Source organism: Chanodichthys erythropterus, chromosome 8 (assembly GCF_024489055.1).
Source record: "Chanodichthys erythropterus isolate Z2021 chromosome 8, ASM2448905v1, whole genome shotgun sequence".
NCBI lineage: Eukaryota > Metazoa > Chordata > Actinopteri > Cypriniformes > Xenocyprididae > Chanodichthys > Chanodichthys erythropterus.
The window spans coordinates 12,726,359-12,750,426 of record NC_090228.1 but is presented as its reverse complement, the minus strand read 5'-3'; the positions used below and the strand labels follow the sequence as shown (position 1 = coordinate 12,750,426).

At 37.2% G+C, this 24,068-nt stretch overlaps 1 protein-coding gene and 1 long non-coding RNA gene across 3 annotated transcripts in view; one reads left to right on the top strand and one right to left on the bottom strand.

Annotated features, from left to right (window-relative positions):
* The first annotated feature begins 471 nt into the window (after positions 1–471).
* The window catches only part of LOC137023898 (uncharacterized), a 32,106-nt gene continuing 8,509 nt past the window's right edge, over positions 472–24,068 (top strand). Inside the window, exons 1-2 of the long non-coding RNA XR_010895591.1 lie at positions 472–601; positions 13,348–13,394. This is a non-coding gene — a long non-coding RNA (uncharacterized lncRNA). The remainder of the gene's footprint in view (positions 602–13,347; positions 13,395–24,068) is intronic.
* shisal1a (shisa like 1a) overlaps positions 1,896–24,068 on the bottom strand; it is a 30,672-nt gene continuing 8,499 nt past the window's right edge. Inside the window, exons 2-5 of one of the 2 annotated variants that reach the window (XM_067391016.1) lie at positions 23,564–23,724; positions 17,130–17,343; positions 13,555–13,848; positions 1,896–3,286 (exon numbers count right to left, since the gene is read on the bottom strand). In XM_067391016.1, coding sequence (XP_067247117.1) covers position 3,286; positions 13,555–13,848; positions 17,130–17,343; positions 23,564–23,630 — 576 coding nt within the window. In that variant the 5' untranslated portion in view covers positions 23,631–23,724 and the 3' untranslated portion in view covers positions 1,896–3,285. Of the gene's footprint in view, positions 3,287–13,530; positions 13,849–17,129; positions 17,344–23,563; positions 23,725–24,068 lie in introns of those variants that run through there. The other variant, XM_067391015.1, reaches the window with a different exon arrangement.

Below are 24,068 nucleotides of genomic sequence, written 5' to 3'. Positions count from 1 at the left end.
CTTCACACCCACCAAAGAATTGCTTCCAGTCTCCCCTCAGACACGAGACGGCGGCTGGACTATAAATAGACCTTTAATAGATTAATGCAGTTTCTGTGATTTGTTGTTGAGGTCGGATCCAAGGCTTTCAGAACTAGTGAAGAATGAAGGCGATTATCAGATTATTGTCTGTTGTTCTTTCTCTGTCTCACATCCTTTATTTCTCTTTTTATGAATCTTCTGTTCTGTAGCGTGACTTTTTTTTTTTTTTCACACCTGTGCCACACATTTCTTTGCACTTCTCTTGTCATCTCTCTGGCTTTAATGATGTGACTCTCTTTTGAACACTCAGACAGGGATGGTGTACCAAGACCATCAGTCGGCGACTGTGCCACTTTTGTGGCCTAGGGTTCTGTGTTCAGACAGGAAGTTCAGAAATAGCCAGTCGCAAAAACTCATTTGAGCTGTGTTATCCCCTCAGAGACAAACTTCCAGCCCTGGAACCAATTAGAGCAGGAGGAGTCCCTCCACCAGTCCACCAGAGGTGCCTTCAATGTGAAGATAGAAGCAGGTGCTACTGCTGTTCCTCTGGAGAAGTAATCAACAGCACCTCTGTTCTAAGGTGAGATGGAAAACTTTGGAGAGTGCTGGGTCTCACTCGTCTTTGACAGACTGGTGTGTGAAAGAAATGTAAAGGGGTCTTAGCATGAGGAATCATGTTTTCCTTTGAGACAATAGAATTTGTTGAACTATAAAAACACTACAGGTTTCAGAGGACATTTACATATCAGTCTTAAAGGTACAGCAGCAAAAAAAATGGTTTAATTATAAGAGTCAGAGAGAGGATGGTCTGTGGTATTGTTCAATATAAATTTCTATTTGTTTATAATACATAAATGTACATTTATACAAGTTGAAATCTTAAAGTATTGGTAGTATGTGCATTTTTTTTTTTTTTTTTTTTTACTTTTTTTGATCATGGTTGGTTCATGATACCTATATGCATTAATTAATGTTAACGAATTGAATATTACTAAAAAAAAAAAAAAGAGTGCTATGACCAATTTAAAGAATGATAATCATATAAATAGATAAAAATATAGAATATGAATAAAAAAAAAATGTATACATTAGCAGAAATTTGTAGTCAATTCAATGTTTTTATAAGAAGCTTTTATGCTCACCAAGGTTGCAATAATTTTGATTAAAAAATACAGAAACAAAACAGTACTGTTGTGAAATATTATTTAAAATAGCTGTGTTTTAATATATTTTAAAATATAATACATTCCTGTGATGGCAAAGCTGAATTTTCAGCATCATCACTCCAGTCTTCGGTGTCACATTATCCTTCAGAAATCATTCTAATTTGCTGATCTGAAACATTTCTTATTATTTTCAATGTTGAACCCAGTTGTGCTGATTAGTTCACCCAACTTCTGTCATCATTTACTCACCCTCATGTCGTTCCAAACCCATAAGGCTTTTGTTTATCTTCAGAACAAAAATTAAGATATTTTTAATAAAATTTGATAGGTTTCTGTCCCTCCATTGACAGTCTATGCAACTACAACTTTAATGCTTTAAAAAGTTCATAAAGAGATCGTAAAACTAATCCATATGAATAGAGAGGTTTAGTCCAAATAAGTTCAAAGGAACAGCATTTTTTTAAATAAAACATTTTGTAACATTTTAAAAGTCTCACTGATGCCAAACATTTGAACGGTAGTGTATAAAATAAGTTCAAGAGGAGATATATAGAGAGAGAGATCTGATAGACATCCAAAAACACTGCAAAAGATAAATCTTTATTTCTCCCGGACTGTAACAGTAAAAATTTAACAAGTGCAATTACAACTCTGTTCCCCCAGCATCCCCCCCACCCACTGACCCCATAATAAAAACAGAGAGAAGTTTAACAGGTGGACGGCCATATCACACTTCAACTGAGGTACCAACCACTATCACAGAACAAGGTGCTAGGCATGTACTACAGATTTACCGTAAGGCAATTTATAACCATTATAACTTATTACTCCAAAACATAACACATCTCTCTTCCCTCCACGAGGGGAAAACTATTAGTTTCACCTTAAATAGATAAACGAAATCACAACAATTTCTCCTCTATACACAACACAACTCAGCACAACGCTGTGTGTTATTGCAGGTGAATACTCACAGCCTAACAGTGGCTACTTTTACCTATGTCTAGTTGGTTTCGACTCAGTGCACAAGTTCAATAGGGATAGAAAATGATGTTGCTGCATTTCTACAATGAAGTGACTCTCAGGTGCCTGATTATCCAGATCTAAACTCCATGAAGCAATGCCACTTAGTCAAGTTTCAGGTAAAGTTATAGTTCTTATGGTCGATAAATGACATTAGTTCTTAATTTTTATCTATTGCTTTACGTAGAAATGATTTCCCCAGCCCAAAATTTCAGTAGTTATAAATGTTTCAGAGTATTCTAAATGGTGATGTCACTTGAATCAGGATGAGAATATTCTGAATCGTTTAAGCCAGTAAGTTTTGAAGTCTAAAGGTGTGGTCACATGAGCGAAATCTCATCAAAATTTTCAGAATGTACTGTATAATGTAAAGTCACTTTCAAACCAAACCAAGAATGTTTCTGTTGGTAAACACGATGAATCCATGCGAAATCTGCATTGTGAAATTTTCCACCCTCATGTGAAATTCCCAATCTATTGAAATGACTGGATTTTGCCTTCAAAAATTCGCCGAACATCGGTAAATGTGACTGCACCTTAAAAGACTGTATGTAAGAAGATTATTCAAATTAACTGCAGTTTAAAATGATGTGCTTAATCCCCTTGGGTCAAATAACAATGGAAATAAAACACCTTTTTTCGCTACTTCAAGAAAAGCCAACCAATGGCTTCAGAGCAGTGCAAACATGACATTTACTGTAGAGATTTACAGACCCATCGGCCTTTTCTCTATCTTTTCGCAAAGTCCTATTCCCTGCATCTAAGTCGTAACTCCCGAAATGACAAGGCAAGGTAGTGGGCGTCAAAGAAAACAATCTCATTAAAGTCCTTCAACAGCTGTCGAAAAGTAGATCCAGCTGAACAAGCCTCCTCTGATTGGGCAGAGAAACTCATTTGCAGCTGTCAGTCTCGGCATCAGCATGTGGAGAAAATGCCATCCAGCAGAGCTGCAGGAGGTCGCCAGAACAGCCTGTGTCGTAAATATGTAGATAGGAAAAGGCTCTGAAACTACATCTCCACTTCCTGGCTTCCTCCTTTGTCATACTAAGTATATCCTTGGGATCAAAGCTGGATATCTAGAGAAACGAAAAAGAGAGCAGGATTAAAATTTAATTTTGAAGATCTGTCAGTTGACACCCATATTTTTGTGGCTTAGTCATCAGAAGTTCTAATAAAAGTATTAAATTCATGCAGAATATATTCTTGGTATTTTAAAATACAAGCATGTATTCTCTGTCAGTGATGGATGATGATCTTTAAAGGGAAAAAAGAATCTCCCAGTGGAACAGATGTGTTGATTAGGCCCTTGTGGATGTTCTACTATAATCAGACACCAGCTCTGTAGCCATGGGCAAGCTGAAGCATGATTGAGCTGTGCGTTCACAAACAATCTCAGATCACATCTCAGCTTGTTTACATGTTGATCTACTTCACTGTACGGAGAGACAGCATCCTCGCAAGACTAATAAGGCGTAATACAGAACAACACAGATCTTTTCCAAAAAAACTTTTATAAACAAAATGAATATAATATATTTTAGGAGCCTCAGTTCAACTCTCTAAACTTTTCTCCATCATAAATATGAGCTGATGTGACACACTTCTGTGGGTTCAAAACAAGTTCAGTACAAGTTAAGTTCAACACTTGGTTGTGGCATAATGTGATTACCACAAAAATGAATTTCAATTTGTCCCTCCTTTTCTTCAAAAATAAATCAGCTAAAATCTGCAAATGAATGGGACCAATCTGTAATCGTTAAAATGTTTCAAAACCATAGCCACAAGATGTGAACAATATGCATGAAAACATAATTTTAGTGTGAAAAAATCACCTGCTGATTTTACAACTTTGCTGCTATGGAAACATAACAAGTAAAACCCTAAAATTAACATAAAAATGATGAGAACAGCTTGACAGCTCAAATAATATACACGTTTTAACAGAATAAATAATGTAATAATAATATAAGCTTCACATGTCTGCTTTTATCCTCTATAAAATGGCCCTATTTACTTCCATTGTAAGTGCATCACTTTTGCCTTTTTTTGAAAAAGATGTATATAAAAATATTATACACACACAAACATATATATATGTATATATATATATATATATATATATATATATATATATATATATATATATATATATATATATATATTATTTTTTGTGGTAACTTTATGACAAAAGAACAAAAGGACAATACTCTACTAAAATGCTCTCAAAACATGTTTAATGCAAGACAACAACAATTCAACTATTTCGGTCTTTGTCAGGTTGTCAAATACAATAAAACTGGAAAGTATTTTAAATACTAGCACCTGAATGGGTATGGGCAAAAAAACTAAACAAAACAGCAATTTACCAATGTAGACACATTAGTTTTCTAATACAAATAAGCAAGTCATTAACCAATAGACACATTGTTTTTTTTATATATATATATATATATATATATAACTTTATGCCACTTGTATTTACTTGTATTGAACATCCCCAAACTATTTCTTTAAAGGGATATTTCACCCTAAAATGGACATTCTGTCATTGTTTATTCCATTTTCCATCATTATATTAAAAAAGTTGATTGTGTTCCAATGAAGAAAGAAAGTTAATATGTATTTGAAACAGCATGAGGGGAGTAAAATACAAAATGTTCATTTTGGGTGCATTATCCCTTTAAGTGTTGATTAGTAAAAGTCCATTTTGGCAGAGCTATAGAACAGTCATTTGAATGCGGGTACACTTGACTTGAGTTACTTAGAAATAGCATAAACATTTGGATCCCTCTGCCACTTGAGTGCGACTTGTGAGTCTTGTAAATGGAAATGTCAGATAAAGACAGAACATTTAATCAACCCGTTCCTAACAAACTAATCCTGTTTGTAATGATGAATGCCTGATTTTGTTCAACTGCCTGATCCTTATGCTACTCTGGACGTGGTCAGATTTTTAAGAATTTAGTCTTGGCAAAAGTTTCGGGAATGTCCAGAGCTTTGGCCTACTTTAGAGAAGGGGCTGTCTGCACAGAGCACCATGCTCATTTATAATGCATTACAGAACGCTTTTAAGCAATGTAGGCCAGGAGCGCAGACAGGTTTGTTGGTCTTGGAGAACACGCCTCTGAGGAACACTCCACTGTTCATGAAAACAGTTGAAATGTCACACACAGGTCTTCCCTAACTCCACAGGTGTCCTGGAAAATACTCAAAATGGAGCACTCTAGATTTAGTCTTCACATCCTCTCCACCAAAAGAAAAAAACAGTGAGAATAGTTATATAGTAGAATAGTTAATATAATAGAACAGTTAATAGTTAGAACAGCATCTAATTTGACCGGACCTCAAAAACTGTAATTGTAGATGAGGTTTGGAAGAGTTCGGTTTGTGTTGTTGACATGCTGAGAAGACTGTTTTCTGTACTGCGAAAGCAAATCCACTTTCCATGCACTTCCAAAGGACGAGGACTCAAGCTCGAATTGATAGGGTAAAACCAACGCCATTGTTACTGTTCGCATCACTTTGTGTACAAGGACTGAAGAAGCCTATTGAGCTGAAATTTAGATATGGTTATGGTCGTTTGGTTTCCAACATGCTCTGTAAGCAGTAGACCAATCACAACTGACTGGGCCATCTGTCCAATCAGAGCAGAAAGCGCTCTCGGATTTATTACTGTTTTAGACACTGTGAGAAAAGAGGTCATGCTGCATTGTAAATTATGTGAAAATTAATGTTTTTTGACCTTGGATGCATTGGAGGAGATCTCCAAAACAAAATTAAGAGCCTTTAAAATAGCATAATAGGGGCACTTTAGGTTATCTTTACTACATTTTTTGTTTACTAAAATTATTTTTTCTTTTACATAAATTTGCCACAAGTTAGAAATGATAAAGCTACAATACAGCTTTATTAAGTCATAAGCACACTTTTGCTGGAAAACGGCGGCATACGATACAAAACATTACTGATTGGTTTGTGGTTTTCAGCACATTCTTACTGCTTTTTCCAAGACCATCATTTTCAAAATTTAGACAAAACCTCATCTACACTATATTACCAAAAGTATTGGGACACTCCTCCAAATCATTGAATTCAGGTGTTCCAATCACTTCTATGGCCACAGGTGTATGAAATCAAGCACCTAGGCATGCAGACTGATTCTACAAACATTTGTGAAAGAATGGGTCACTCTCAGGAGCTCAGTGAATTCAAGCGTGGTACTGTAATAGGTTGCCACTTGTGCAATAAGTCCATTCGTGAAATTTCCTCACTATTAAATATTCCACGGTCAACTGTTAGTGGTATCATAACAAAGTGGAAGCAATTGGGAACAACAGCAACTCAGCCATGAAGTGGTAGGCCACTTAAAATCACAGAGCGGGGTCAGCGCATGCTGAGGCGCACAGTGCGCAGAAGTCGCCAACTTTCTGCAGTCAATAGCTACAGACCTCCAAACTTCGTGTGGCCTTCGGATTAGTTCAAGAACAGTGCATAGAGAGCTTCATGGAATGGGTTTCCATGGCCGAGCAGCTGCATCCAAGCCTTACATCACCAAGTGCATTGCAAAGCGTCGGATGCAGTGGTGTAAAGCACGCCGCCACTAGACTCTGTGGAGACGTGTTCTCTGGAGTGACGAAGCACGCTTCTCTGTCTGGCAATCCGATGGGTTTGGTGGTTGCCAGGAGAACGGTACTTGCCTGACTGCATTGTGCCAAGTGTAAAGTTTGGTGGAGGGGGATTATGTTCCAGTGAAAGGAACTCTTAATGCTTCAGCATACCAAGACATTTTGGATAATTTCATGCTCCCAACTTTCCTGTTCCAAGTTTCCTTCCTGATCCAACATGACTGTGCACCAGTGCACAAAGCAAGGTCCATAAAGACATGGATGAGCGAGTTTGGTGTGGAGGAACTTGACTGGCCTGCACAGAGTCCTGACCTCAACCTGATAGAACACCTTTGGGATGAATTAGAGTGGAGACTGTGAGCCAGGCCTTCTCGCCAACATCACTGCCTGACCTCACAAATGCACTTCTAGAAGAATGGTCAAAAATTCCCATAAACACACTCCTAAACCTTGTGGAAAGCCTTCCCAGAAGAGTTAAGGCTTTTATAGCTGCAAAGGGTGGGCCAACTTCATATTAAACCCTACGGATTAAGAATGGGATGTCATTAAAATTCATGTGCACGTAAAGGTGTCCCAAAACTTTTGGCAGTATCCACAAGTTTCCTAAGCTCCATGAGGCCTTGCGTCAAACGTGGGAGCGTCTTCCGGTTCGAAGTAAACAAGCTGGACGTGACACTCATTCATTCAACAGTTGACAGTGATTCAAGATTTAACGATCCAAACTTGCGAACGTTTGTTTTTTACTTAAAGATTTAAGATTCCGGCATCAATATTTGAGCAATGTTTTACAATAATAAATGTTACAGTAATAGTAATGTATTAATTTATGTCAGGAGTGCACATCAATCATGCTAAATCTAACTGATATTCATATTGACAAAAATAAAACACAGACCTATTCAGTTAGGCCTGCTTCCATTTATTTGCGATCACAACAATGCAAAAAACAATTCCATTAAGGCTTTTAAATCTAAAGGCTTACACATTTAGAAATATATTGATAACATACCCTATGTTTACGTCACTTTTCTGAGACTTTCTATTGATTTTCCTCTAAATTATGCGATGATTGATATCCGAGGATGTTTGCACGATCTCTCCGTCTATCTATCCTGATCCTTTCAGCCAGAGCAACAGAGGGAGCTCATGAGAAGACAACAAGAGTTATGAGTTATACGAGTTAACCGGAGTGTGAATCTGTGAAATATGCATTTGGCAGGAATCAACAGGCCCAGGGAAGAGACAGATAAAACATTAAACCATATAAATACACGATTATAATCACATAAGAACTGTCTTCATTCCTCAAGCAGTCTCTGATATTTTCCATAAGTGTATTTTCGCAGTGGTTAACACAAGTAGCCTTTAGCATCGCATACAGTGGAAACGCGACTGGCTCTGGTGCGCACGACACGTTAGGAGCCAATAACATCATAAGGCTTTGGTGCTAGCATCAGTGACGGGAAGTACAGACCGCGGGTTGTTCATGTATTGCAGATGCTCTAGTCATGCAGCAGCACTTTTGTGGAAGGTCAGTAAAGTAAAGAGCAATTAAGGGCACGAAAACTGTTTATTGTATTGTGATATTAATGTAGTAAACTGAGATGTTGTCCCTGAGCGCCGTAACGACATCTCTCATAAAGATTTGCAACTTTACAAAGTAAACAATGATCCAAAAAACACTTAGCCTCTTCGCTAGTTAGAACACAAAATTCCATTGGTATGCTACTTCCGCCGCCTCACCGGAAGTTGTACCCACGTTCTCTTTTACAGTAGCGCCCCGCGGAAACAGGTGGATAGTGTGAGTGTAAGTTGCAAAGCAATAAAAAATATCAACTAAATCAATTAATGTAAATTTTTTGTTAAAAAATAGTATTAAAAGTTAAACTGAAATGCAGAAACTGCTGATTGTATATGTATATACATATGTCTGTATATGTGAAAGAAAAGTTCTTCTAAACCAAACACGAGGTCTTAATCCAAACCAAACCCTGCGAGTATGAGAGTTGAGACAATGGTGAGTCACTTCATGCTGAGATATTTACACAAGATGAGCACTGCCCTCTGTGTGCAATAGAAATATCAACTGCCCCCACTGGGCTTGCCTCCACTCCACAACCCCTGAGAGATGATTGTTTTGGGAAATGAAGCAGAGGCGTTCTGATGGGAAGTGCTCCGAGTTGGTGACATTCGGATGAAAATATCAGTTTTCTGCGACTGAAGTCCTGTCAGAGGAATTAATATGTTTGAATTACAGAAGACTAAGGCTTTCAGTATCAAATGCAAATTGACTGGTAATTTTAAAACAATGCTCACTGCTACACTCCATAACATAATGAAAATTAAGTGATGGTTTTGCATAACGTGTCAAATTCTCTGCTTTTTACACTTTCTAAAAGGCTTGCTCCTAACATAGCTTACCGGCTCATATTTCTTATTAAATGCCTGTTGAACACGTAATGATGCTTTTGCCATTACCCAGCGATTGTGATTTTTGTCTGTAATTTAATTAAAGCCTTTAGGGTATTCAAAAAATATTCCCATTTTTTTCTTAATTTCTTTTTTTTTCCCCTCTTAAAAAATGTGCCAACCCAATACCATTGCCATCTGGAATTATGATGAGAAAACTCCAAAACAGACAAGAAATGCAATCACAAAAGCTACAGGAAATCACTATCCTCACTCACCACTATTCGAGAAATTGCTTAATTATTATCAGAAGGATTCTCTCTTATGCAGTTCCATGAAAAAAAACATTTTATTCAGTGATGCTATTTGGTGTACTGCCAACATCAATCAAGAGCCTGCAGGTAGCCGTGCTCCTGAATGTATGAGGCTGGACTGTAGCACAACTCCGAACATCACTCTTATCAGCCCATGTAGAGCAAGTGTTTTTCATTTGGCATAGTCAGCGGGATATTCAGTTACTGTTGTCCCTTATCGTCAGTAAACTGACCTCTCAGGCTCACATTCTGTGTTCACAAACTGTGACATTAATACCATGACTCAGTACCAAATCTCAGAAATGGTACTATTATTGATATGGGCAGGTTGTGGCTCTCAGAGATGAACGCTTGTAGTAGATTCCTGTAGACTGTTTTTACTGAGCCTTAATGCAATGTGTGTATCAACATATAAGAGGTCAAACGTCATTAATAATGCTGTTAACTAATGTATTTTTCTATTTACAATTTATCCATACAATGAAAATCAATGCTGTCCAAAACTACACTGGACCCCATTGACTATTATTGCATGGTCAAAAAACAAACAAACATTACATAGATAATTTTTTTTCAATATCTTCCTTTGTGTTAAAGTCATACAGGTTTGGAAATAAAATCTTAAAAAAATATTTTAATTAAAATCATTTTTTGTAGTTGTCAAACTCCAAAATATTTTATCAGGTAGAAATCGGTACTGAGAAATTTGCAATTATTAAAATATAGATAAACACAAAAGGAACATTTGGACTGCATCCGAAATCGAATACTTCTCTGCTATAAAGTATGTGAAAAACACATGCGAACAGAGTAGTATGTCCGAATTCATAGTATTTGAAAAGTATTACAGTAGGCGAAAAGTATCCCGGATGACCGGTGAGTTTCTGAAGTGCGCATATGATGGAGTGTTAAAAGAGTGTTAAAGAACAATCACTTTTTGAAACTTTTTAATTATTTTAATGTAATTGTTAATACAGCATTGCCAATTGTCATTGGAGTTGAAGTATACCAGAAATATCTTGGGGACCATTGAATATATTCTTGGACAATATGGGGCTTTAGAGTCAAAAAGGGTTGAGAACCACTGCTTTAACAAATAGGTTAATTTTCTGCTTCAAAACCAGAGGGATGTAGATTCTTTGCTTAGATTTAGGAAATTGTGGCTAGACACCAACTAAATTCAATATTACACAAATTGGTGTTTGTGGATAATCCTTCAATCTGCTTGCTAGTTCAAAGTAATGACATATGGACCTTTTTGAAAATAATCATTCAAAAAGAGTTGACTTGCTGAAAGAGAATCTTGACACAGTAGACAGTCAAAAGGAGGGCAGAGGGAGGCTTTAACTTCTAAATTATCTCCTGCCAACAGCATGCAGGTGCAGGACTTTAATTAGCAGCACCTGTGTAACACACACACACACACACACACACAGATTGACTAGGCGGAAGGGGGCAGAGAAAATCACATTATTTCACTTGCATATTAAATTACATTTTGGGATGCAGTTGAGATGGCTATCCAGTATTAAAGTGATCATTGTCTATCGTTTGTAGTGTAAGTTCATTGTTTGATTAAAGCACACTTTAGCATAGTGATCATAGACATGAGAAACTGCATTTCAAATGCTTTGATGTCAATTACATCTCAGGTATGCCAATATTCAATTAACCTTATCCTTCAAAATTCTTTTGGAGTGGAAAAGCCAGACAAACTTATTGCAGTCACACATCTTATCTCTGAGCTGCAAGAGCTCCATTTCTCCAGCTTCTTCAAAGTGCGAGACGCATCATCATCATATTACACGCTAGATTCCACTCGCCTGCCTCCAGACGTTCCACTCTCAGATGACAGGACAGGTGTGGAAGGGGAGGGGCGAGAATGAGAGAATGGAAAGCTCATTGGCTCGTTTAGAAGTTCAGTCTACATTTCAGAAATCTAGCTTCAAAAATAACTCTAAATCTGTGCGTACACTGTATTTTTTTCCGGCTTTTGTACTTTTTTTTGCCTGTCGGAGTGTAGGAAGTGATATGTGTGACATCTTGGGTAAAAGCTAAGGCAGACATCAATGGAATTTTATGTTATGATATATACACTAATGTTCAAAGTTTTGGGTTCAGAATTTTTTTTTTTTTTTTTTAGTTATTGCTTCTATTCAGCAAGGATATAATAACTTGATCAAAGTGACAGTAAATACATTTATATTGCTACCAAAGATTTCTGTTTATTTAAAAAAAATACTGTCGTTTTGAACTTTGTATTTATCAAAAGTCAGTTTCCACCAAAATATTAAGCTGCACAAAATTTGTTTTTACTGGACTTTTGATCAATTAAATGCACCCTTGCATAAGAGACTTACTTAAAAAACATTAAAAAAATCAACCTCACATTTTTGAATGTTAGTGTATGTTAGCTAAGACTCAGATCTAGTTTGACAAGGCTGACTGGACATTTTAAATCAGCATCCATGTTGTTCCGACACGCCAAACTGAAATGAAGTGTTTGAAGTCTGAAGTGATTTTAATAGTACAAACATAATGTGGCAGGAATACTAATATGAGATATGTATGTTGCATATCATAGCAACAAGCAATGACGCCTCCAAAAGTTCTAACAAGGGCAATTAATTTCAAAATTTTTTTGCAATATTGTGTGGGCAAAGGTGCAAAGGCTTTGGTTTGGGTTTGAATTGGATGCCAAGGGTAGCCGTGTCAAGGTCGTGTCAGGCTACAGTGAGCGACAGATGCAACAGATGGCAGAGCAAATGCTACGTCATACTGAGCCAGATTAGCCATGAGAGACCCATGTGGCCAACACCTGCAGTTAGAAAGAGAGTTTCCCCTTGAATCCCATCTGAAACAGTTTCTGTGGTGTCTGAATAGTTCCTCTGCTTGAGCCAAGAATTTGCAGACTTTTAAAAGGTCAACTTTCCACCCTTCTTTAATGTATGATTAGCTGGTAAATTCTGTCTTAAGTGTATCCTGGTGTATATCAGATATCTGTCAACAGGCCCAGATATACTCAAAGTTCTTTTTCATTCTTCACTTCAAAAGATCCAAACACCCTGACGCCATCCACACTTCCGAGAGTGGCGTTTAGATGAATATGTAAATATGTGCTGTGAGCTTTCCTTTCAGTAACAAAATAAACACGGCAAAAATGATAGTCGTGAGAAAACAGTAGTTAAGAAAGCATCTGATTGTAGCGTTATGGATATTTGCACAAAATCTGCAATTTGGCACTCCAGTGACGTTACATCACGTTTATTTATATACCAATTTATACAATAGAGTGTAAGCAAGCAGCTTTATAGTATTAAACAGTGTCAGTATTTCTTTCAATTAGAAATACAGCTTCATTTTGTACTATAAAGCGGCCAGCGTGTTTGGCGGACATCTGACCTTGAGGGACTGAACAGAAGAAATTAACCGAAGATTTCCACGTCGAAGAAGGCGGAGCCTCAGAGTACACATACCTATTATGTCATCTCTAAAGATGACCAATCTAAAGATCAAAGGTGTTTACCAGTCAGAGCAAATTTTTTCACAAAGTGAACTTTGGCAAGCAGTTTTGAACCCCTGAAATGAACACAAAAGTAGAACACAGTAGTTCGTTCTTCGATTTCGCTTGAAGTTTTTTGGGGCCTTACTTGAAAATCACCAATTCTCACTGTGAACTAGGAAATTATGCCAGATGTTGAGGCATCTGCTACGCAGTTTTAAAACATTTCCTCTTATGTAAAGTATAGAGATCACATGAGAACTAACAACAAATATTTTGTCTTACAGTCTGCAAGATGGATAATACAGAAATGACATCAGGACCCTGGACTGAGGTAAACAACTATTTTTACTTCCTGTAGCACACCTTTTTTTATTAGACCTACACTCAATTATGGTTATGCTACAATGACTCTCTGAACATAACATAAGGGTAAGGATCCTGGGTGTTTTGTTATCTGGGAGCTTTCCTTTTATCCCTGTTCGTTGACTCACCAGGCCATTGAGGTCTGGAAGGTCAGGAGCGTAGGGCTCTGTGCTTCGCCTCTCAAGCTGTGCCGTGGATGGTGGTGGTGACTCAGGCCCGATCCCATGTTGTGTTCACCCTCCTGCGTTGCGCTGTGCCATTGAATCCTGGCCCGTTTTAGCCACCGTCCTCCCAGCCCCCATTTCTCCAGGTAGACCCGGCACAACTCGTAGTTCATAGCCGAGTAGTACAGGAAGTCCAAAGCCAGAAGGACCATGACGAAAAAGCCGTAAATCCACACACCGATGAGGGCAGTGTAGTTACTAAACAGGAACGGCAAAGAGATGGAAGTTAGTGACATTGCTTATACGTATTCTCTAAAAAAGTTTCTGAATGAGAAACAGGAATAATCATATGATTACAAGGAAGAATGGGTCTGATTTTTTCCTCATTTAAATCAAATGTTGCAATGAAAAGAGAGGTCAGTGCCCATGCAGTGGCAGTAAAGTGCTGTAATTGCTTTCCACTGGTCTTAGTGATTGCTTTGGCTGGATAGTTTGCGGGTCGGGCAGACGTTGTACAGTTACCCAGTGGTCTGGGATTCTACAGTCACACAGAGGGATCAGATTGATCTTGAGCGGTGAAATTACATTTTCATGCTTGACTAGAATCAGGGCATGGTGACAAGCTGGCCTTTATGTCACTGCTTCATTGTTTATGTGCCATTGTGAGGCTGAAGATTAATTAATTTGTTTTGGATTAGTACTGCAACGTTTCTCTGAGGGGTTACCTCTACATCAGATGCATGACTGAAGCAACAAGGCCTTAGTTTTTCATACACACACACATGTGTGTGACATATTGTAGTCTCTTTTGTGATGACTTAATGTCAGAGGGATTCTTTCATCAGTTTGATCTGGATGCTCGGTTCACATGGGAATAATGATTAATAAATCACACACACAGCAGATGTCAATAGAGCTGTTTTAGAAACTGCTAACGCAGGCTGTGACATTACAATCATACATCACTTCTTTTTTTTTTCTCAAGATATTGCACTGATATTTTCAATTATTTAAATGCATTTATGTAATTTCCTACAGTCATGGATGCACTAAAATCTTCAAGATAGGGCCCAATTTAATACTCTGTCTCTGTCATTCAATTAATGTAATTTATTTAGGGACCTGTAAGACCTTTGTTCATCTTCGGAACACAAATTAAGATATTTTTGATAAAATCCGATAGCTCAGTGAGGCCTCCATTGACAGTAAGTTAATTTACACTGTCAAATGCCCAGAAAGCTACTAATGATATATTTAAAACGGTTCATGTGACTACAGTGGGTCAACCTTAATGTTATAAAGCAACGAGAATACTTTTTGTGCGCCAAAAAAAAAAAAAAAATATCAGAAACAAATCATCAGAAATTTCCATCTTCTGTCTTTTGTGTGTATGTGGTTTAGTATCTGCTGTATTATGCATTTTAAACTGTGTTTGCATATGTGTGAAGATGGCAGACAAAACCAGGCTTTCTGCAAATACCCAAGTCCATCTGATTGTCATATTTTTCTCACCTCCCTCTCAGTCAGCTGGAGGGATAAACAAGCCATGATGATATTCAGAAGAAAGGCATCACTCTACTGATCTTTTGGTCTTGCTCAAAGCTCTAGAGACTGGGAGTCATTTTTCAGACTTTGTTACTTTAACAGCCAGTGGGGAAAATCTGAATGGCACTGCTAGCCTCCTGTGGTCATTACAGCACAGAGAGTGCTTTAACAGCACAGCGTAGGGGTCAGTGCCTGGTTGCATAAAGCACCTTAAGTGTAATTTTCCCTCAAGATCACCCTTATGTTTCCCTTAAACTTAAGGGTGTTGCAGAAAATAACCGTTAAGTATTACTTAACCGTTAAGTATTACTTAAGGGTTTCTTTAAGTGAAACGTCATAAACCCTAAGAATTTCCCTTAAGTATGTATTTTTCACTTAAGTAATCCCTTAAACCGTAAGTGTTGCATAAAGCCCCTTAACCGTCATTTCCCCAAGTATAACATAAGGTTTGGAAAACTTCACCTTAAGTGTTATCACGGAGTGAGCAGGTTCAATCCAAGTCTTCTAATGAAACACGATTGACCGCTTTATATGATAAACAAATTGTACTTTAGCGGTTTATTCAACATTGATGAAATCACATATGTAGTACATACCTTATATGGTCAATGGAAGCACAAATGTGCGTGCATCACACGCAAAAACAAACTTCATTGGTTCTTGCGCGCACGTTTGAGCTTCCGACACAGCCGTAATCATAAGGATGTCTTTCAATAAATGGACATAAATGATGAGAGAATATTACAAATATTTTTATTTGTTATCCAAAGATGAATGAAAGTCTTATGGGTTTGGAACGACATGAGGGTGAGCGAATGACGGCAGAAATCTCAATTTTGAGTAAACTATCAATTTGAGTTTCTCGTCTGGTCGTTCTCCCTTATATTTTGTTTTCCTTATCCATCTTATGTTGTTTTCTGTGAAAACTTACCACGATATGTATTAACAAATAACGTGTCCATGGCAACAGAAGAATTTTATAATGGCAAAACCTGGGATGCTGTCGTGAAACACTTAACGGTTTCCCTTACCTAAGAGAACAGTTTAAGAGATTATATGCAACACCCTTAAGTCATTCCCTTAGTTAAGGGGAAATCATGCCTTAAGTGTCATGCTTAAGGGAAAAACTTAAGGTGCTTTATGCAACCGGGCACTGAACCTTGTCAGAGGAAGTTTCAGTCTGGTGCAGAATGGCTGTGGTAGGGTTTAGATGGATGGACAAGCTACGAATTAATATGTAGGAATCAAGGCCCATTTTAAGAAGCGTGTACACTCACTGTGTATCTTTATCACCCAAAGATTAAAATAACAAGTACAAGAGAAAGTGTGAAATGAGAAATATTCATAGAATCTTGAATTATTTCACACTAGAAGTATCAGAGGTTGTTTGTGATATTTAAGACTATGAAGGTGACTTGCATGCAGTACCTTATTTACCATAAGATTTGTATATTCATTATGTGGGTGTATAAGTTGCATACATTTAAAACAGTGCAACATTTCTGCAACTGCATCAGTTTATTTCTTGTTTTAGTCATATTTTTTTGTCTTCTGATGAAAAATCCTTTACATTTTGTGAATATTTCATCATGTCATATTCATTAATTTGAGTCAGTTTTACTTAATGTCAAAAAAGGAACAAAAATAAACCAAATTTTCAAACATTTTATATAATTGAAAGTAAAGAAAGTATCAGTATTATTTTATTGTTTTTATATTTTTTATATTATATGCCATAAGTTTGTCAAAAGTATATTTGAATTTTTTCTATTATTCATTTTATTGAATAAAAGTCATTTTTGTCACATCTTCATTATTACCAAAACAATTCAGTTCAATAATTTTGTTGAAGAAATTAACACTGTTTGTTAACTCTGTAGAAAATTTTTGATGGGGGTGCATAATTTGAAAAAATCATGTGCGTTATTGGTTCAGATCCCCCAAAAAGTAAAGTGCGTGTTAGCAAAATCCATTTATTCTGACCAGATACTCACTTGTGGGCATAGCCGTCTGAGTTGGTGGTGAGGTTGATCTGCATCACGCTCTGAAACTCAGTTTCGTTGCAGCAGTACTTGAAGGCCGTGTTGTTATGGTGACAGCAGAAAATGTAGGTCTTGTTGTCCGAGAGTCGAGGGCAGTGGAAACCAAAGTGATAGCGCCCCTTGTGGTCGGAGTAAGGCTCGCACACTCTGAAGTGCGCAGAGAGAGCTGCAGAGAAATAAAACAGTGGATGATGAGGGAATAAAGCAAGGTCGATAACGCTAAGTGATTTCAAACAGCTTGTGATCTGATTCAAGGTAGGATGAATGACTTCTGATATGTGCTCGATAGAGATTATTGGGGTGGAACAGAGGGAGAGATTTATGGAGCAGATCTTTCACATCTCCAGTAATTAGAGCTGCTAAATGCTGCCAGATTCATTAAATACATACTTTCTGACTTTCTGAAGTCTGTCATGTGGTACATTTCAACTCCAGAACCATTAGCACTGTAAAAGTGAGAGTTTTTAATATCACAAGTGACATAACAAGCATGTTTGTCTCACAACAAAACAGACAGCTTCTCAACTCGTGAACTATAACTCATCATCGAACAATCCTGGCACCAGTAATTGCTCAGATAATGAAGTTTGCAGAGTCTCGGAAACATTCTAATGACAAGGCAAATGAACGAGCAAGTATCTTGGACATTACTTTTTTTTTTTTTTTTTGTATGCAAAATTCTGTGCTTGTCAGCAATGCCCATAGACTCTCTCCCAGAGTGCACCTGCTCATTTTTAAAGCTTCATATTGAGCTTTAAGAAAAATAAGAAAGCACCGTGCCATCATTTGCATTTAGATGAGAGTTGTCTGAGAATGCATGTTTGGTAAGTGGAATGGACAGGGACACTAGAGTTGGATCTCTGTGAATTTGATGGACCTCTCTGTTCGTTTTTACAGTAGATTAATATTTGTGACGGAGGTGTTGTTGCTTTGAACTGTACACCAGAGTGTCAGTATTGTGTGATCTCAAGCTTTCTCTTTAGAAACTACTGGTTAAGTTTTCCGGTTATATCAAGGCAATGATTCCCATTCACATTAGAACAATGAATGAGCACAGAAGGGGTTCAGGCCTGGAAAAGACTCACAAGAACTGGAATGGAAACAACAGCCTATAACATTAATTGCCGTGGAATCGAAGTTGAATAAGAGAGGCAAAAAATATTATGACACAGGAAACAATTTAATGTTTGCCGCATTTGACCTCTTGCTAATGACCAAAACTCCCAATTACGTGAGTACGCAGGCACACAGAGAGGCTGGTAATGATCGGAATAAATCAGTGCTGACAGCGTTGTGGGCCAGAGAGCCCTCCAGTGCCACCTTTGACCCCATAAAAAGCCCAGTATAGCATGGGAAGTTATTTGGCAGTGCTTAAGCTATGTATCCATCAACCAAATAGGCAAAAACTCAGACAATAAGGCAGGTCTCTCATATTTGGAAAAGGGGGGAAAAAGAACAAAAGAAAAAAATGCTGGGGTGTGAAATGAAAACCACCTGTTGGGAGATTTTTTCTTTCTCTTTTTCATTGTGGCAACAGAAGTATTTAAGTGTTTTATTTTGGTACGCCAGTTTTCTGCGCTGACAGCCAACACCTCGGTTCATGCTCATTTCACCAGAAGTAAAGTGAGAATGAAATGTGAATGTATCTGTGATGAGTCAAGGTAGACAGACACCTGTCTGACAGATCTGAAACCATAATATTAACCCTTAAAATCATGTATGACTGCCTCTTTTAGGGCCAAATTTAACCACAGTTGTGTTTTTGGTGTGTACACTACTGTTCAAAAGTTTGGGGTCAGCAAGATGAGTACTTTTATTCAGCAAGGATGCATTAAATTCATCAAAAGTGACAGTAAAGAGATTGATAATATTAGAAAAGTTTTCTATTTCAAATAAATGCTGTTCTTTTGAACCTTCTATTTATGAAAGAATTCTGAAAAAAAAAAAATGTATTACAGTTTTCACAAAAAATATTAAGCAGCAAAACTGTTTTCAACATTGGTAATATTAAGAAATGTTTCTTAAGCAGCAAATCAGCATATTAGAATGATTTCAGAAGAATCATGTGACACTGAAGACTGGAGTAATTCAGTTTTGCCATCAGAGGAATACATTACATTTCAAAATCTATTAATAAACAGTTATTTTTTATAAATTGCAACTGTTTTTAGTGTATTTTTGAAGGTAATTGTGACTTTATATCTCAGAATGTGGCTCAGAGTTACGGTTCCGGTATTTTTCAAACCATGGAACCACTGTCATTTGGGATCACACAGGCTCTTTCTCAGACTTTTCAGATAGTTCAACTGAGAGAGATGTGTCTGAATGCTAAAAAGTACACCATAATGCCTCGTACAAAAGGCCAAAAGACATTTGCTCAGAGAAAACCAAAGATGAATAGCGAAATCATTCATGCTTATCAAAGCGAGCTCAGTCAAAAGAGTGCGCTAAATGTTTTAAAGATACTGATGTTACCATAAATGGATAGGTTTATGACTATTAACCTCAGGGAAAGGCAGATTTGGATGGGGTATAATGCCTCATCAGCCAAACACGAGCTGTGTGGACTCATAAAGGTGAAAGTTCACCCTTTTGTGGGAGTTTTGGCAGATGAAGGAAGTCAGCATGTGTTTTCTGGCAGATAGAGCAGATCTACCTGGTTGTGTTTTATAATGATGGTGGACTGTAGCTCTTGCTCATTATAACTAGTTACATGACTGCGAAACACATTCCATGAAAGAAATATTAAATATTCACAGATGTTTGAAAAAGAGCCTTGTCCTCAAGTTACTTCTGGGTAATTGTGTCTGTTGATGTTAGAATTAACATGTCTGCATTCACTGGAGAATTGCAGCAAAATGTTTTATGAATGACACTGAACCATTTCTCCATGACGTTCAGCCATTAGGTCTGTGGAAAAAAAAAACTCTATTTCTCTGCTTCTTTCCATGCTCACTTTAAGGACAGGTTTTGGTTCATTTGAGATATTTATCTCTTGTCGGTTGAGATATGGCTCAGGAGTTACATAAACAATCTCAAAAGTCTGAGTGTGATACCTCTGGCTCTGCTTGTCTGTTGAAATATGCTGGAGTGAATTCACTCTTATCGAATTGAGGTCGGTAAGATATTTAAATATCTTTGAAGTCTTTTATGCTCATTAAGGCTGCATTTATTTCACTAAAAGGCTGTAAAAATAGTAATATTGTGAAATATTATTACAATTTTAAATAACTGTTTTTTATTTGAATATATTTTAAAATGTAATTTATTCCTGTGATGGCAAAGCTGAATTTTCAGCATCATTACTCCAGTCTTCAGTGTCACATGATCCTTCAGAAATCATTCTAATATGCTGATTTGCTGCTCAAGAAACATTTCTTATTGTTATAAAAAAAAACAGTTGTGCTGCTTAATATTTAGTGGAAACCATAATACATTTATTTTCAGGATTCTAAAAATGTCAAAAGAACAACATTTATTTGAAATGGAAATCTTTCTTTCTTTACTGTCACTTTTGATCCGTATAATGCATCCTTGCTGAATCTTTAAAAGAAAAAAAATCTTACTGACCCCAAACTTTTGAATAGGAGTGTATATATCATAGTGGAGCAATACAAGATTGGGAATTGCTCTGTACAAATTGCATTCAGCAGATTTCTTTTGTGGCCATGTTTGGGCCGTAACCTGATTTGCATAATTCCTTTAGTGAATTTAAGTGCTAAAACAACACAAACAGCATTTGCAAATAAAAGACAATCAGCAGGCACAATTCATTCTTCGTGAATCCCCTTGAGGGAGATACTTGTGGCTTCTCTTGTCTTGAAATATTACAGAGTGAGTGAACAGGACCAAAAAATGAAAAGGTATTTATATAAATATTCCCCAAACAATCCAAACACACATCTGTCATCGCCCTGGCCTTTAATATAATGGCCAAATCAGGCTTGAGGCATTGGTACTGGCTGTTTGTCTTATGGGAAATGTGGTTGTAGGTATTGAATTCATGTGAGGACCATTTGATGAAATATTCGGCGGGTCCCTATTGAGCAGATGAACAGCAGGAGCAGCTCCTTTGCATAAAGAGTTCCATGTAAAAACAATTTTTAATCAACAATACATATTTTCTACATCACTATATATAAAAAAATACAATCTCAAATATAGTGTGCTGTAATATATTTGTTTCAGGGTTGGCAATGCATCATTTTATGTTTATTAAGTTCTAAGTAAATAGATTTTTTCCAGATTTTTGTTCCATGATAATTGCAGACCACAAATGGCAATTGCTTTTGTGCAATGAATTGATGAAATATATATATCATATTTTTGGCAAATGCTTATTGGAACTGTTACAAAAATGGTAAACTTGCTTGTTAGTATTTTGCGCATGGAAGATGGCCCATGAATTGACATCATAGACATTATTTTTCACTCCACACGTGTTTGATGATTGTTGATCAAATGACTGCACTCATTGCCTGGCAGAAAGAGCAACTAGGCCAATGTTCAATCCTGAATGACTCATGTTGAGTAATCAGTCCAAATGCAGCCATTAGTAACTGTGAGGAAGTCAAAGTTGAATCAGTTTTTGACAAGTCAGATCCTTAAAATTGTGACTCAGTCAAGTCCAAGTCATGACTTCTGAGGGCAAGTGTCTGACTGAGATTGTGTGGGTGCTTATGAGTGTTTGTTCACTGTAATGTAAAACTCAAAGCTGCATGGGAATCGTACTTATATTCAGTACTTAAAGGTGCAGTAAGTGATTTCTGAGAAACGCTGTTGAAAGTGAATCGGACCGAGCACCGCAACATACTTGTAGCCAATCTGCAGTAAGGGGCATATACACTCATGATAGGGGAGGAGACTTGTAGCCAATCAGCAGTAGGGGTCGTATACATTCATGATGGGGGAGGAGACTTGTAGCCAATCAGTGGTAGGGGGCGTATACATTCATGATGGGGGGGGGAGACTTGTAGCCAATCAGCGGTAGGGGGCATATACACTCATGATAGGGGAAGAGACTTGTAGCCAATCAGCAGTAGGGGGCATATACATTCATGATGGGGGAGGAGTGAGAGTGAACAAGAGCGGGATTTGAAGAAAGACTGTAGAAAGAGAGATACCTGAGAGACATTACAAAAGAAAAAATGTCAGAGGAATATCACTGGAAAAACAAAGATGATCAGGCAAGAGCTTTAGGACCTGCGTTAATATTTTAATATTTTTAACATTGGTTTTGTTAAGTTTCAAAGAACCTGTTGTTGTAATGTTGGCTATAGTGACACTTCAAAAAAGCCGGCACACTCTAACAGTGAAAACATTTACAGTAAACGAATTATTAACCTTATTCTGAATAAAACAATATTCTGATTAAATTGTTTACGTGAGTTTCTTTTAGAATATTTCTTTTATGTTTCGTTTTACATTTTTAATTTTACGAAAGCTTCAAGTGCAGTTAATTATTTGTCATGCTATACGTGCATACTTCGTCCCCCATTCCTTTTAAAGTTTTCTCCATTCCTGTTCTCACGGCCATCAAGGCACTTCTTAATATCCATTTCTTTCAGAATTCTTAACATTACCATCGTTTCCCACTCAGACCAAAATGTGCTTGCTTGAAGCCATGCTTTCTTGTTTGCCATCAAATGGTTGACCACTGCCGTGTGAGTAAGTGTCCTGAAAAAACTCCCACACAACGTTAATAGTGTGATTAAGGTGTGTACATGTCTATAATGCACTTCGATAAAGCGACTAAAATAGGAATACTCCATGTCTTAATTTGATTTATGTTTACTTCGAGTATGACTTTAGCCAGATTAAGGTAATCAGAAATCGGTGTTTACATGGTAGTTTCTTGATCACAGTATTGTCTTAATCGGGTTAATATCGGAATATTGTTGTCTATATAAACATACTGAATGAACGGGAACACCAATTACAAGATAAAACCACTGCTTTAATGAAAGAGTGTCACGTGACCTTTCTCAATGCCTAGTTTTCAACTATGCACCTCATTTGGACAATTTTTAAGATGCCATCAGTTCCTGGCTTTTCAATCTAGACAGTTTTGAGTCTCATTTTCTGGAGCTGGTGTGCTGCTGGTGACTAACATCGAATTCATGCTTGTATATACTCTTGTATACTGTTTGCTCATTTTTTGTTCTTCTTTGTTGTTCATTCGTCATCTTTGCTTTATTTTTCACGAAGCATTATTTTGTTTCGCTTCAGCTAAAGAGACATTCAATCTTGCATTGCTTGTTTGTGTATTTTGTTGGCAGAGCAATGAAGGGACGGGTGTGTTCATTTGGGTTGATTTCAAACATCAATAGCATTTCTCAGAAATCGCTTACTGCACCTTTAAAGGCATCTATATGATCTGGTCTTACCTGCAGTGGACAGCAGGATTAAGATGACGGCCAGGGTGTTGAAGGACCAGCGGCCGTTCATGGTCATCTCTCAGCCCTCATGAAGAAACAGTGGGAGGAGAGATAGCAAGTCAACACACACTCATTGCTCACCGCCTGGTGGTCATTTTATTCTGCAAGCTCTGAAACACACACAAATATAGGCTACAGGTAAACTTTACATTCTCAGAACAAGACAGTAAAATTTCAGTCATCATTTATACACCCTCATGTTGTTCCAACATAAAATGTAATGAAGTGAAGGACAAGCTACAGCTGGTGTTACAACAATACTTTCATTATTGCTGTCAAAAAGGAAATGTGAGAGATTGATGATAAAGACATGAGATATGAGAATATTGATGAGGGGAATCTTGGCATGAAAAATACCACATAATATGCCCTCATGACAAATGGATACATGTTGCAAAGGGTTTAAATGTTATAATTCTTTATTGATGATTCCATCCATGCTTGTGGATGCTTC